The sequence below is a fragment of the Rhea americana genome, unplaced genomic scaffold (assembly GCF_003343005.1).
Source record: "Rhea americana isolate MKP2758 unplaced genomic scaffold, rheAme1 scaffold_119, whole genome shotgun sequence".
Taxonomy (NCBI): domain Eukaryota; kingdom Metazoa; phylum Chordata; class Aves; order Rheiformes; family Rheidae; genus Rhea; species Rhea americana.
In genome coordinates, this window is record NW_028185250.1 from 2,143,424 (window position 1) to 2,158,767 (window position 15,344).

The 15,344-nt window shown below is 42.8% G+C and overlaps 1 protein-coding gene across 1 annotated transcript in view; it reads left to right on the plus strand.

Moving 5' to 3' along the window:
• The window catches only part of GLP1R (glucagon like peptide 1 receptor), a gene marked incomplete at its 5' end in the record, with an annotated part of 85,981 nt that overhangs the window by 48,574 nt on the left and 22,063 nt on the right, over nt 1-15,344 (plus strand). Inside the window, 4 exons of the mRNA XM_085320785.1 lie at nt 5,940-6,049; nt 8,536-8,642; nt 12,135-12,288; nt 13,841-14,000. Coding sequence (XP_085176911.1) covers nt 5,940-6,049; nt 8,536-8,642; nt 12,135-12,288; nt 13,841-14,000 — 531 coding nt within the window. The remainder of the gene's footprint in view (nt 1-5,939; nt 6,050-8,535; nt 8,643-12,134; nt 12,289-13,840; nt 14,001-15,344) is intronic.

The window sequence follows — 15,344 nt, forward strand, 5'->3', positions numbered from 1 at the left end:
TGTTCTTACTTATCCTGAGTAAGAACATCGTACTCAATCTTACTGGATTTTTTTGAGCTATAACTTTCTACCTAAAGAAGCATAAGGTTATAACTTAATGAATACTTGTTTTAATTAGCATAGTCTACTTTGCTTACAGAACCTTCATTAGCAACCAGTTTGCAAGGAGTTTTTGATTATATGGCTATCTTTTATCTTTTTTTTTCTACAGATCTTTTATTCCTTTGCTATACAGGATGGATGTGCTTGCGAGATCTGTAGTAAAGGGAACTCTGTAGGATTATTGTCATCATAACTGTGGGAGCATGTGTTGAAGGAGGCAGGGTATTGCAGAGCTGGCGGGAYGGTCTCCCCACTGAGAGAACTGACTGCCCATGCAGAACAGGTTTGCGGCTTCATGCTTTTCTCATGTGTAAAACAGACTTTGTGAGCAGCATATGTTCTTTRTTTTTGGAACATTTGTGTACAAACATGAGATACTACTATTTTATGTAATGATCATCGGAGAGCTGAATTRGTAGTCTTTGAAGAGACCATGTGAATAAGACAGGAGTACTGTATTTGGTGTAGATTTTGTTCAGTGTGCTTAAATATGACTTGATGTCTTAAACTGATAAGGATGAATATATCCTATTAAATAGCCTATGAAATGTATGAATAGCCTGTGCCCTGAATGAAATAGTGAATTCTACCAGAAAAATGTATGACTGCACAAGCAGAACGTGTTAATGAGTGGAATTAAAAAATGACACAAACAGCTTTAGCTTAGCACTTCCTAATTTTTGAATACTTAGCTTTGTAACTTTAATATCATTCCAAAAGAAATATTTCTACATAAGTATGTATATGCAAGCAGTAGCAGCATCCCCTGAATAGGCCAGACAGCATCATCTCCGTTTGAAGAGTCTCTGACTTAGTGCTGGCGGTAGCACAGCACAAGCTTCAGACACTGAGAACTTCCTAGGGATATGGGTGGAATTGTGCAGCTTGCAGTTAAGCAGTGCAGCAGTGCTTGCTTAATGAGATTTCCCTGCTTCTTAAGTTGCACAGTGTAAAGGTATCTCAGTTAGGTCTGTGTAAGCTGTCATCCATCTCTTGGAAGGAGTGTGAATGTGTCACTTATCTTGTCACTCTTATTCAATGCAGTACTTTCTTTTTTGTGATTGTGGGATCTTTTAAACTAGAAATTAGCGATAGGAAAATTCTCAGTAGCTCTCACTGTGATCCATCCCTACCACCACTTGGCCAATAGAGCATATTTGAAAATCAGAGTTTGTTCAGCCTTCTCTTAATGTCTCTCCTGCAAGAACTTGAAGTGACCACAAACCTTTCTGTCTTGAAGATGAAATGCAAAGTGCAGCTGTTTGTCATCGTATTATCATCACTAAAGCAAGGCAGTTGTGATGACTAATACGTGGTGAAGGAGGAGAGATAGTGGGAGGAGTATTAAGTAAGTACTCACCTTTAAACTGCCTGTTGAGGTAATGTAATTTCAGATGATGTGGCAATGAGCCCAGCATGAATACACATTTAGATAAATGTGATTCCTGGACAGTAGCGCAGGTTGGAGCTCCTCCTGCTCCCTGGAGGCGTCACGTTCAGGCTGCTCCCTGGTGCTTTATTTCCAGCTGCTCTCTCACAGGCGAGCACACAAGTCCTGGTGTGAGGATGTGTTCGCTCTGAGAGACACCGGGATTGGGGCTGAAAGACATGTACGCAGCAGCTTGTAYAGCACAGAGGGACTTCTTTCAGGAAAACGGTGCCTGGGCTGCACCAAGTGGTAACTGAGCAGAGCTTTTGGTGGGAGATGAGAGCTCCTCCACTCAAATGACTTCCCCATCAAAGGGCAGGTCCCTTGCTTAAGGAGCAAACCAGCCTGGCAGGACACTGCTGTAGTACTCATGTACTACAGAGTCACCGCTTTGTGCAGAAAGTTGTTTCCCTTGTTGGGAATTGAGAAGAGATATTAACAGAGGAGAAGTTTGTAACGCTTGACACACAGCGGCAAAAYGAAACTCCAGTCTCTCCTCTTCTTTTTCCTGTTCTTTCATCTCTGCCTGGATAAAAGGGGTTGGATAGGACATTCTGTAATTTGTTCTTATGATGAATCATGTTCCASTTTATTCTCAAGGACAATTGGTGAGTAATCTTACACCAGCCTTCACACCCTGCTGTAGTAAAATGAAGATTAGGTTGGCTGTTTTAAGCACAAAAATCATTTAATTTGGTTTTATTTCCAGTGAAAGGGTGCTAGTAATGAAGTGTTCTCCTGCTGTGTGACAACAAATTTCCCTGTATATAAAAGGGTCTGCTTAGAGGTAGCATTTGATTTGATTTACAGGCCAGTTCAAGAACAAGGTAGATGGTAACATTAACTTCAGTGCAAACTCCTGGCCTCTCCTGTCTGTGTTTTTTTTTTTTTTTTTTTTTTTTTTTTTTTTTTTTTTTTTTTTTTTTTTTTTTTTTTTTTTTTTTTTTTTTTTTTTTTTTTTAGTTTACAGAGACTATTTGCGTTTTGGGCATTGATCTATGTTCTAACGTGTAAATCTATGAGCGTGGCTGACACTGTTCAAACAAACCAGCACTGTTAAGCTCCTGTTCCGAAAGGCATGCAACTTCCCGAGCGAACGCCTTCAGCAAGTGCAGGTTGAACCAAATCAGATTCTCGGTGCATTGGCTATAGGTTTCTTTGGCTGTCAGGATGGCCGCTAATTCTAGAGCGTCACAGTAAGTGTGAGCRGAAACACTGCCTACACAGTAGTGACAAGCGCTGCAATGCAGGAGAAACGTGTTGTGGGGCAGCGAGGAGGCACCGGCCGTTCAAAGGAGCTTTTCAGGGAGATTGTCTATCCTGCCAGTCTATTGGAAGTGGAGCTGATCACTTGTGTCGCGTGTTGGCGTGCTGTGTTAGCACCGCGTTAAAGGCAGGAGCGGCCTGAGTCACTGTGTAGAAGTCAGGCGTGGGCAAACATGAGTCACCTCTGCCTAAGCAGCTCTTTATCAGCTTAGARCTTGGAAGATCTTTGGCATCCTAAGCCATGATCAGCTATGCAGGGAGGGAGTAGTATTAAGTCCATCCAAAAACTGTCTGTAAGAATGTTTGCAGGTAGCTTTGTTGCAGGCCRTATGCTTCCTCTGACCAGGCAAGAATGATAAAATATTTTGGCATTGCCTTAAATATCCCTGGTTAAAAGCCAGTGGATCCCTTTGAAATTGGAACTGCTTTCACTGAGCAAAGATGGGAATTTAGCTTGTGTGTTATTACTGATTTGAAGCAAAAGCTCACATAACAAGACCTAAAATCTCCACTTAGGGGTGGTTTCAGATATTTTGGAGACGAGCGAGGGCAGAGCCTGGCTCTGAGATTGCTCTTTGCACCTCTCTCCAGGAAAGCAGGGACACCAGGGGAGCACGTCTGGTTAAGGTAACATCTCCCTGGAGCTGCTGGTCATTATCGGTGTCTCCTGGTCTGAGCGGTACTGGGTGTCTGCGAGGGAGCCCGYCACTGGGAGGTGGGCTGGCGGCTGTTTGCCTCGTGCTTCTGGGAAGTCACGAGGAGCCAGGAGCGGGCCTGGGGCGCCGCAGGCCTGAGAACTTAATTTTTTCTTTTAACTGTTTCTATCTAATAAACTTTCTGGCTGATGAACAATTCCAGACTGTGCACACATACACTGTCCCAGTTGTGTACACGCTCCAGTCTGTTTGGACATAGTAATTGTTACAACGATRTTAATAAAACATGCTGATAACTAATATTTAGTTTTTTTCATATCTAAAGGAATTGCTCAGTCTTTCTGTCTGATGGCAAATTTGATGTTCAATTTACTATAAATGTTTGCTAGTCCTTTCTCCAATATATATGCCAGGCTTCAGTGCATGGTAGAGTTTCCTTCTTATTATTTCAAAATAAATTTTATCAACAAAAAGAAAATTAACATTAAAATGTGTCACTAATTGATTTAGAGGATAAATATACCTATTTGGTTTGGAAAACCAAAATAATTTTGCAAATTATTTCTCTCTCTTCAGAAATACAATGGATTTTTTTTCTTTTTCTTTTTTTGGTGCATGTGCGATTGTTTCTCTTAATTTACTCTTGTAATATGTCTTGGTTATAGTTCATACAAAGGCAGCCAGGCTCAGTCTGAGTCCTATGATCCTCCCTGGATTTCAACTTGATTGGCATTCATACGTGATCTTTACTGCTTCTGCATTACCCTGATTCCTGTCTTGACAGTTCTAGAGCTCTCTGTGGTGCTTGCATAGATGTTTCTATGGGTTACTTCAACTTGCTGATCATTAAATCTTGAGGAAAACYGACATTTTCATATTCACTGCCCTCCACAACATAAGTAGCAGCATGCCCACATAAGGAAGTAGTTGGCACTCAGAGTAAATAATGAGAGCAAGAGAAAAACTATTCAAAGTAGTTAATAAATGTGAATGTATATATTATAAAAACAGGAGGCAAGATTAGGCCTGTGCTTATGTAAAACATATGCAAACAGAAATCCTTAATAGGATGGAAAATTCTCCACCAGACACAGCTATTTTTACGTTATCTCAGTTACCATTTCATTGTACACCAAATACACCAATAGCATGTACACTGGTGTAAACACAGCAATTACAAATAGACTGTGATTACCAAAACCATTATCTGTTACCATCTAGAATCRCGTTTTCAAATGACTCCTGAGCATATCACTGTCTATATAATTTTTTGTATAGACCATGCTTCACCGACAATAGCTATCTGTCAGTCTACCACTGACAATGAATTTTCAAACAAATTACCAGTTGTCACCTAATATACAAATGATGACCAGGTTATTTGTGCTTTTTTTTTTATCATCTCAAATCAGTTTTAATATGTGATTTTTTTTTTTTTTATGCTAGAATTTCCCTTTGAACAGAATACCAAGTTCTGTCTGGTTCTGGTTTGCACTCATGGTGGAACTGCCCGATTTACTCATCTTAACCACAGGATGAGGTTTTGGCAGGGAAAGGCTGGGGTGGAGTGAAAGCCGCGGGGGCGTTGATTTGCAGGSAACGTGGTCTGCGAAGCAGCAGCGTCGCCGCAGCACCTGCGCCGTGGTGCAGGCTCCAAGCCGCTGCTGCGCGCCGGCGAGAGCCCACGGGCTTGCCCAGCCCTTGGGGGGAGCGGGGCCTTTCCTTCGTGCTGCTGCTGAGTGCTCCTCGCCCTCYGCGCTTTTGTTTTGGTGCTTCGGTCCGGTGTAATTTTATTACGAGCCGTTTCACCTTACCTGTTTTTACAAGATCAAGCTGCTAACCGCTTTCAAAGGGCGTGTGATTTATTGCTGGTTTGGCTATCCAAATCTGTAGACAGAAGGAATTAAAAATATGTAGGTACGGGTAGTTTAGACAAAGATTGTTGGCTTCATTTTCTAGCTCAGAGGTTTGTATAAGCATTTACATTTTGGGGAGCTTGCATTAGCCTGCCTGTTCGGAGGTTTCCTTGCCGCTGGTTTTGCACGAGCTCAGAAGTGGGGAAATACGTGTTCGCTCTCTGTGCGCCCTCCATCCCATGCGAATTTTGTAGCTGAGGCTGAGCRGCTCCAAACTTTGTGAGGCCTTCGGATTTCCACGAACTGCAATTTAGGCGTGTTGTAAAATGCGCGCAGAGATCCCCCCAGCGCCCCCGGCAGCGAGTATTTCAGATATTTCAGAGCCGGTGCTGGCGCGCGCACGCGGTCCCATCCATTTGCAGCGCCGTCGGCGGGGCGCCCGCGCTCCGGCCGCGGGCATGAGGAGCGGAGGCGCCGGCTGCGGCTCCGGAGCGAGCGGAGGGCTCCTCCGGCAGCGCCGCCCGTTCCCCGCTCCGGCTGGGGAAGCGAGRCGGCGGCTCGGGGGCTGCTCTGCCCGTGCTGCCGCCGGCTCTGCCCCGCTAACCCCGCTCCCCCTCTGCTTTCCGGCAGTGCCGCACGGGCAGGTTTACCGCTTCTGCACCCCAGAAGGCACGTGGCTGCTGCAGGAGAACTCGACCCTGCCGTGGAGGAACCTGTCCGAGTGCGAGCCCTCCGACCGGGTAAGGGTTTCTATCTGCCGTCCGGAATTACGCAGAGCGGAGGGAAAATCAGCGTGGTGCTGTTCACGCCTTTTTTTTTTTTTTTTTTTTTTTTTTTCCCTCGACGTAAGCTGAGGTCTCTAATTCAGCCTGGGGATGCTCCCTCCCGGCAGCGCTCGCGAGGGAAATGAGCCGCGCGGGTTTTGCCCCGCGCCCTTGGCCGCGGTCGGATGGACGCGAGGCGGAGAAGTCGCCGCACGCTCGTCCTGTGCGATTCTTGCTGCTGGCAGAACGCTGCTTGAACAAAGCTGCTGCTGCTTCTCTGAGTCTTGGTAACAGCTGTTACGCTGGTTGATGTGAACAGAAGTGGAAGATATTTGCTTTGCATCGTTGGGGTGCTGCWTTTTAAGTCTTTTAAATTGAATTATTATTATTTTTTTACATGACTCAATATGAGCTATTAGATTAGGGCTGTCCATTCCGTCCTCTTGCTCTAGTGCTCTGTGGGGAGCTGGGGCCCCTGGCACCAGGTTAAGGATGAGGGAGGGCTTTTCCAAGGGATTTTTGTGAGCTGTGGGCAYGGGCTAGCGCGTTGCGCGCCTGCTCGTGGCGCCCTTGCGGCTGGGCCCCTCTGAGAGCGATGCTTTTCCTCAGACTCCTGCACTGAGGGCACGGTCGCTGTTCAGGGCTGCTGGGAACTAGGTCAGACGTAGGCAAACCAGTGCAAATACATGAATTTCCCAAGTTGCTCCGCGATATCTGCATACTCTGGAATTCCTCATTTTTCAATGCCTCGTTCTTCAGAAGGAATAGATGGCTGCAAAGTGGAAGGAGAAGGGAAAAGAGATTATTTTTAGTCTTTCAAGTATGTTAAATTTAACTCTTCCCCTTGATTTGTAGCCTTATTCCTTGTCCTTTCCACATCCTCGAGTATCCCAGCAGAGCACATTATCTTAACTTGGGGTGTTTGCTACCAGGGTTTCTTCCAGAGCTGTGTTGAGAGATGCCCAGGAGACAGATGTCTGATGGCAGCACTTGGTCATTTGGCGCCTGTCTCATTTCTGTGAACTGTGGTGTTTATGGGTCTACTGGGTTTTGATACTGAAAACCTACATTCATGGTGCCACTCCTCGAAATTTGAACAACCACGTTTGATTTTCCTTTTTCCAGTTAAATRTATGCAAAGCCTCAAATTACCTACTTGTGTCTTATGCATAAGAACAAGAGGATGGTTTTGATAAGTTCACTTTGTATTGTATAACAAGTGTTGCTGAAACACAATCCCAAGGGTGTGTGAGCAAATCCTTGTAATAATGTTATTTTCTTTAAATATAAAATGTCGTTTTGATCTGCAAAAATGTTTTAAATTATCAGGTCTCTTGTAGTTTGCCTGAGCTTTGATATTGGAAAGAACTTTCTTTTCTCTTAGGTAAGGCAGCTCACATATCCTTCCTCTTAAAGCATTAACCTAGCAGCAGCCTTTATGCTCACCTTGAACCCTTCTGGCTATACATAGTACCTCCACAGAGCCACTCTTGTTTTGGAAGTAAAAGGCGTCTGCTCCTTTGTACGGCATGGGTCTCGGGCGTCAACTGCAGAACCAGCCGCTTGAAGTAGGCAAGAAAAATGCCTGAGGTTTAGACAAAGGTATGCGCTTAGGAAAGAGCCAGAAGAGAGAATATAAAAGTGCCTCGGAGCCCGAGCACCAAGCCTGTGTTGTAATTCAGACCTGCCTGTAGCTTTTCACGCRGTTCTCCTCTCCCCAAAGGTTTTGGCTGGTGCTTTCAAGCTGGGGTCTAGGAGGCTGTGTCTGCGGTGGAGAGCCCCAGTGCACGACCATCGGGGTGCGCGCTGGCCCCTGGCCACACGTCCCCCGGCACCGCCACACGTGGGCCGTGGGACGGTGTGGGCTCAGGGCTCCTCCCGGTGGGTAGTGTGGTTGAGACAGGAGAGGGACTGTCTGGGGGCAGAAAAAAGTTGGGGCATATGAACGCAAGCCACGCGTTGCCCCATAACCTCGGAGCTGGAGAAGGGGGCCGTGCTTGCTTTGTTTCTGAGTATAGGTGTAGCCAAAGGGGAACACACCAGTGCAGCAGTAAGGGGACTGGCTGGGGGCTGAAAGAGCTGAAAACATTGACTCTGCCGTATTTTGTGTAGGATTGAGGTTCTTCTTGCCTATCCATCTGTTTAACACCTGCTTCTGTGGTAATTCACTCCTCTCCAACTTTATGATGAACTAATGCTACATTGTCTGCTTTCTAGCAATGTCCAGGTGTTTGAGTGACCATCTGGGAGCAGCTGGGGAGCTAGGATTAAACTTTTATTCCTTTGGAACATGTGAAAAGGGGAAGATTTGATATATGCATTTGAACTTTGAAAGTAAGAGAATGACTTCTGGGGACCATTAAGAAAAGTTAGAAAACAGCTGGGAGAAAAGAAGTGAAGCCCATGAGCTCTGTCTTTCTCCCATCCCCTCTTTTTTTCTTTTCTCCCTTGTATGCTCTCAGGATGCACCAGAAGAACAGCTCCTGAATTTGTCCATCATATACACCATTGGATATGCTCTTTCCTTCTCTGCCCTTGTAATAGCAACTGCCATTCTTCTTGGATTCAGGTAAAGTTCTGAAGAGAGCAGAAAAGGGTGTTATATTTATCTAAATAAAAGTATTACACTATGGTTAAAAACATTTGATTTTTCCCTTCCTCCATCACCTCGGTATTCCTCTATCCTTTTCACCTCTGTATTCCTTCCTGCAATTGGTTCTTCTCAAAACTTGAGTAAAATTATAAGACTTTTGTAGTACTGCCAGCATGCAGGTATGGAACATATGCTGTTTTATCAATTGGAATATTGTGTTGTGGTATTTTTTATTTCAATTAAATATCCACTGGAAGAGATGGAAGAAGGAGATATTCTTTTGCAACATCGCCTTGGAGATGGGGCACTCATATGGGAAGCAGGAGGACCTTTAGGATTGACATTTTCATTTTACATTGCTTGGAATTACACAGAGCGTAGACTTAAATCTGGCCCATTTCCACTCCCCAACATGCAGGGTGTGCTTTGGTGCAGAAATGGATTTTTGACGCAACTTCTATTTTTGGAAAACTTTTTTAAAGTCTCACTTCTTTTCTAGTATGGAACAGAACCTAATTTTGAAACCTGAAAACTTTCTGTGAAATAAGGTGCTGCCACCTGACCAGACTGGCACACTGGGTTCATGCGGGTATGCACCAACAAATTGTATGGAGTGCATCAAAATTAAGAGTCTTGTGACTGTAAAACCTTCTTGAGCTGCATACATGGCAGTGCTATACAGTGTAGGTTTGCTTAGAAAGAAAAGAACATTCACACTCCGAAAAAGAGATCTTTTTTTCCCCCCTCTCTCTGTAAAGGTAGTAGGCATGTCACTGATTCCAGCCAAACTTGCCTACAATTTGGGGTGCTGAGGACAGGAGACTGACGTTCAGAAAATACAAAGATATGCTCCTATCCTGTTGCAGGAAGGAGCTCCCTCTGGCATCAAGTCCCACTCCTGGCTACTGCAGACAGCCATGTCCTTCTATCCCTCTGACATGCTGATGAGGCTGCCTCTTAAAACAGCATAGGTTTCTATCTCACGATATTCTTATTTGGAGTTAGGTCAGGAACCTTCAATGCTCTAATGCTTAAGAAACTTTCCTCTCTGACGATAAGGGGCATTACCAGCTAATGTCCATTAGTTCTGGTGCAAGAACTGTCTGTTAGCAAGACAGTCCCTTTCTTTTCCTCTCTCTTAAGTCCTTATACCCATTACCTATTTAAGGAGATCAGTCATGCCTTTTAGGTTCTATTTTCTCAAAGTAAATTAACCAAGCCTTCTAATACTGTATCGTACATTTTATTATACTTCTGTCCAATGGAAAAACATGAAGCTAGGTATCTCAGAAAAAACTTAAAATTGCCACCAAAAGGTACAGACACACTCACCTTCTGTTAATGCCATGTGATGATAATTATGATTTGTAGATGTTGCACCTGTGCAACTTAGAGTTATCTGACAAAACACCAGATGGTCTTAAAGTCTCCAAATGTCTCCCAGGATAAGTGCTTTCTCCTTGTTTCACTGATCAATGACACTTTTTGAGTAATCTTAGCAGCCCAAATGTAGAGGTCACAGAATGCAACCATATGCTTTTTAAAGGAAGCAGGTGCGTATTTTCGGCAAAAAACAAAGAGCAACTTTGTCACAAATGACTGCTAAGAAGGAGGGAATTTTGATATCCTGATTTTTGGTGGAGAAATTCTTTAGCGTTTTTTCCTTTAATCGTAACATGAGGACTGGAGAAGAGTGCATGTGAAAGAGAAGAGAAGGAAAGAATGTGTTACATAGTCAATGAAGAATTCTGTAAGAATTTCTGATTTTGAAAATGAGGCTTCAGAGACATTAAGGGGATGGAGAACCTTATTAAAACTGTGCAATCAACCTACTTGGTGATTTCCTGTCTAAATTGTCTGTGGCTAACTTCATCCAGGAGGACTTCATGAAATACACAGGACTTCATTTTTCTTGTAGTCCTTCACCATTCCTGCTGCCCCTGACACTGATTGTAATCACTGGATTCTGGCTGGAGCCTCTGCTTGTGGCCTCACCCCAGTAGGTGTGTGCACTCGCTTATCCGCAGGAGAGAGAAACTTGATTTAGTGGCACCAAAATGCTGGTCTTTGATGCTTTCATAGCAGGAAGGTCTTTACAAGTTCTTAGACTGCAGAACAACCTTCGTTTTTGATAACCATTCAACAGAGAAAGTAACACATCTCTGGTTTTTAGTTTTGCCTCTTCTGAAAGTAATAGAAGAAAAAATCTGTAATTTCAGTGGTGGAAGCTGAATTAGACCCAGAACCTTATGACTGAAAACACTTGTGTAACTTGCTTTGGCTGCAGCAGAAATACTCACTAATTACTTGCAGCCTATTTTCTTCAACTGGTAAATTTACATAAATGTTCAGTCAGATTTAAATGTGTGGCAATTCTGAAGGGTAGCAGCAAACAAGTTTTGAGTTAAAGGAAAATAAATATTTACCATAGGTAAATTTTGGAATGGCTCATGACTTGCAAGAAATTCTATTTAAGCTGTACAGAAAGGAGTTCTCCTTTATCTTTAGTGTGAAGCTTGTAGAGCAATTCTACTTTCCTACCTGAATTCATGGAGCAGTAAGAATAGGCATTTAAAGCATAAGGTCATTGAAACTATTTATAATATATTACCTGTATTATTTTAGGGTCAAAAAATGAATCATATGAAGCATAGCTTCCTTTGATGCAAAGCATGTACCCTTGCAATGTTTAGAGGAAAAAAGAAAAAGGCTGTGGGTGAGGCTGGTGAAATATTGGCAGCACTCTGCTGTTAGGTTTCATTTACGTGACTACATTTTCCTTTGCTATCCCTTAACATGCTGTTCTCTGATAAGTAGCAATTTTGTCATCTTTGCAGCTGGCTGCTGAAATTCAAGAGGATTTTTTTTTGGTTTTTTGTTTTCAATCTTGAACACGGGAGTGAAAATCGTGTTCCTTTTTAGTTCCACAAAAGGTATTTTCAGTTTCCCTAGGAGATAATTTGAATACAGTTTTTCTTCTTATTGTCAAAGTGGTAGTTTATATGTGGGATGTTTTTCCTTATGGGGAGGGATCCTTGGGCACAACCTGAAGCTCTATTGCACATCACTTTGTGAGCCGTGCCAAAGTAAACCTGTGCAGTGAGATTGGGATCAGTACAAACAGATTAGATACAATATTACGTGAAAGTTGAATTGTTTAGTCCTTCCAGATATGCCTTCTAAAAATCATTTTATTTTTGAACTTTTAAAACTTTTAAAATAGCTTTTCTTTACACACTTATGTCTTCTGCAGTCCTGCAAGAGTTCATCTTTGGGGTGAAGTTTTAAATGTTTTTTCCTCGGTATTGATTTCTTCCTAGAAAAAGTAGGAACCATTCTCAAGTTACGAGATTCCCTCTGGTGTCTCCTGATTTCAGATTGAGCCCATCCTTCCTTCCCTCATTTGTATCTGTGATTTTGCAGCTTCTACACAGTCACTGGATGATGATTGACTCTTCCTTTCTACAGACATCTGCACTGCACCAGGAATTATATTCACCTGAACCTTTTCACCTCTTTTATCCTCCGTGCCATATCTGTCTTCATTAAGGACTCCGTGGTGAAATGGATGTACAGCACAGCTACACAAGAGCACCAGTGGGAAGGACTTATCTCCTTCCAGGTAGGGGCGGGCACTGAGGTGGCTCTCAGGATATTGGAGTCATCACTGTGATGTGTCTGCATGACAGCAGGTAATTTCATATTGCGCAGCGAGTATTGTCCAAAATACTGTTCTCCGTCCACAAGTTTTCCTTGAATCTTGTAGCATAACATATGCAGTTGTGGTAGTGCCTCCCTGGGCTTGCTGCAGGCAAGTAATTGATGCCATGGGACATTTCTCTGCCTGCAGAGAAGGAGTGTTACCCATTCTGGTAGGAAGGAACGTGAAGAGTTGGATCTCTTTGGCTATGTCTGCTGAAAAGTCAGCTCTTCCAGTGGTGACAGCAGAGCGTTTGGTTCCTAAGCCAGCACCTCCTGTGATAGGAATGTGTTTTCGATATAATGATCAAATTATTTGGTCATTCTTGGAGACCTTTATGATCTGTTAATGATGGAAAAAGGGAAGCATCTGATTAAAATGCAAATTCAAATCATTTAGAAAAGCTTTGGAGGAACAGGCTAATTAAGTACTTGTAATCAAATGGAGAGGATATACAACTCTCTTATGAATATGATGAAAACATGTTTTATGCCTAGTCCCTCTTCAGATTGGTTATACAAAATGTAATTGAATCTTCAAATAAATTTTCGTCCTTTGTATAGCTGTTGTGATTCTAGAACTTGGGTTCGATGTTTGCTACTGAAATGCAGAGTTGGGATCATAAAGAGTATTTCTTCTGATGGATGGTTAGTTTCCATCCTTTCCTGACACTCAGCTGAGGCTTAAGTACAAATACCACATGAGTGAATCCCATATGACAATTAATTTCTTCTCATTTGCAATATATTGATTGGCAGAAAATAATACTGTAATGCATACTTTAAAGGCAAAATTTGGAAGTGTTCACATTGGATTGTCAATCATTCTCTTCTTTCAAAAAGACTAAGCTTTGTGCTTTTGCATGTACTTTATCCAGTAATGGTTTCATCAGATCTGATGGATAAATTAATTAGGTAATTAAGTTTCATGTCTAACTAAAGCCCTGCAGACCACCTCTCTGTAATTTACCAGCCAAGAGAGTTTTTGCACTTAAATGTGATGCACTGGACAATATTGCTCTCTTATCAAAAGTCATTTGCTTTCAATAGTAGTCAACATTGTGGCATTAAATATTTGCTCTTTAATACAGAAATTCTCGATTGTAGAATATAATCTCTGGGGAGGTGAAAGTATTCGCTGAGTGCAATTGATACAGACACAGTCTTCCAGTTGCTCTTCTTTTCATCTTAATGTGCCATTTTTCAAATTAAAGCCCGGAGTTTATGGAGAAAGAATACAGGACGTTTAATTTTTACATTCTTTTCAAAGGAGGAATGTTGTTCAAAGCACCTCTCTGCTGTGGATAGCACCTATTGCTGACCTCTGTCCTTTCAGTACGCAGGTGTGATGAATTCAGCAGATGTTTATTTGAGGAGGGGAGTAACAGTAGGAGTGTGAACTGTGACTTTGGGGTTTGCCTCTTTCTTCTCAGCCCCTGTTGCATTCATGTGGGCTGTGATTTCTCCCGCCACAGGAATCACTCAGCTGCCGTTTGGTCTTCGTGATGATGCAGTATTGTGTGGCTGCAAACTACTACTGGCTGCTGGTGGAAGGCATGTACCTGTACACACTACTGGTACTTTCAGTCTTTTCTGAGCAGAGGATTTTTCGGCTTTACCTCTGCATTGGCTGGGGTAAGTTGCTCTTTCCTTATACGCTGCCTGTGGCTGAGGGCACTGGCGGGTGGTTTAACAGGAAAAATTGTCTGCAGCTGCTTGTGGAGCTGCCCACCCAAGTCCGGCCCCTCTCCGTTCCCGATCCCGGGTGAYGCGGGCGCGCGCGAGGGCTGCGATGGTTTAACAACGCTTGCTTGAGCCGGGGCTGCCGCCTGCAGAAACGCTGGAGCTGTGATCCCTTTACTCTCCGGTTAGCCTGAAACTATCTCAGCGTTTAGGACTAATCTTAGTTTTGCTATGATCTCCTGAGAGTTTTTATTGCTTCCCCCCTCCCTGCTCTCCTCCTCTGTGGTGGAAATCAGGCAGCTTTTGGAAAGCTGAAAGTAAATCCAAGTAAATACTACAAGTGCTTTCAGAGATACTAGTTTGAACATTTAAATTGTTTGACCATGTCCTCCTCTGTCTATGACTTTGTCAACTGTGAATATTGTAGCAAATCAGTTTATTGGTGAAAAATATATATAAGTGACCAGCTGAGAATTACTAACCAGTTCTACTGAACAGTGATATATGAAGAGTAAAGGCTTTCTGGCGTATTGATGGAAATAAATAAATATGAGTAATAGCAGTTTTCTGCTGGAGAGTTTTACTTTAAAAGTTCTGTATCTTCCATTATTGTTTTATATAACRCATATAGCAAAGCACCAGCATCTTATATAACATTTGAACTAGGTATTTTTAATTATATTTTGTAAATAAAAGAATAAAAAGCTATCCTGAAGCACTGGAGCCATGAGAGGGAACAGAAAAGAAATTAGAACAAAAATTACATCCAGCTAAATCCTGAGGGTATTATGTGGTTTTATAAGAAATAAGGGATAGGATGGTTTTGATCTGAATCATTTCTAGTTACAGTTTGCCTCTTGCAAGAACAGAAGACAAGATCAGAAGACACTGTTTTGCTTTTTTTCTTCCTTAGCAATGGAAGTTTCACTACAGTATGTTTTAATTTCTGGATGGGTTTTTGAGCTTGTGGAAATGTCTGGTAGTGCCAGAACTTGGCACTGGATGGATGGGCTTCATCCAAACTTCCTAGAAAAGCTCTGCCAGTGCCATTCAATGCTTATCTGTATAATTTCTTACTATTCCAGCCATGGCTGCGTGTGCAAAACTTGCCAATGATTCTCTATCCTCAATGCGGAGGCATCTGATGTTTCAGTCCTGCAAAGCCCTCGGTGCTCCCAGTSTGGTTATACCAGATAACAGTTTGGTCTCTAACAACTTCTGGAAGGAGATTAATGCATTTTCCACTTTTTCTTGCTTCCTGTGATTCTACTTTCCCGAGGAGCTTGGGCCCCTGCT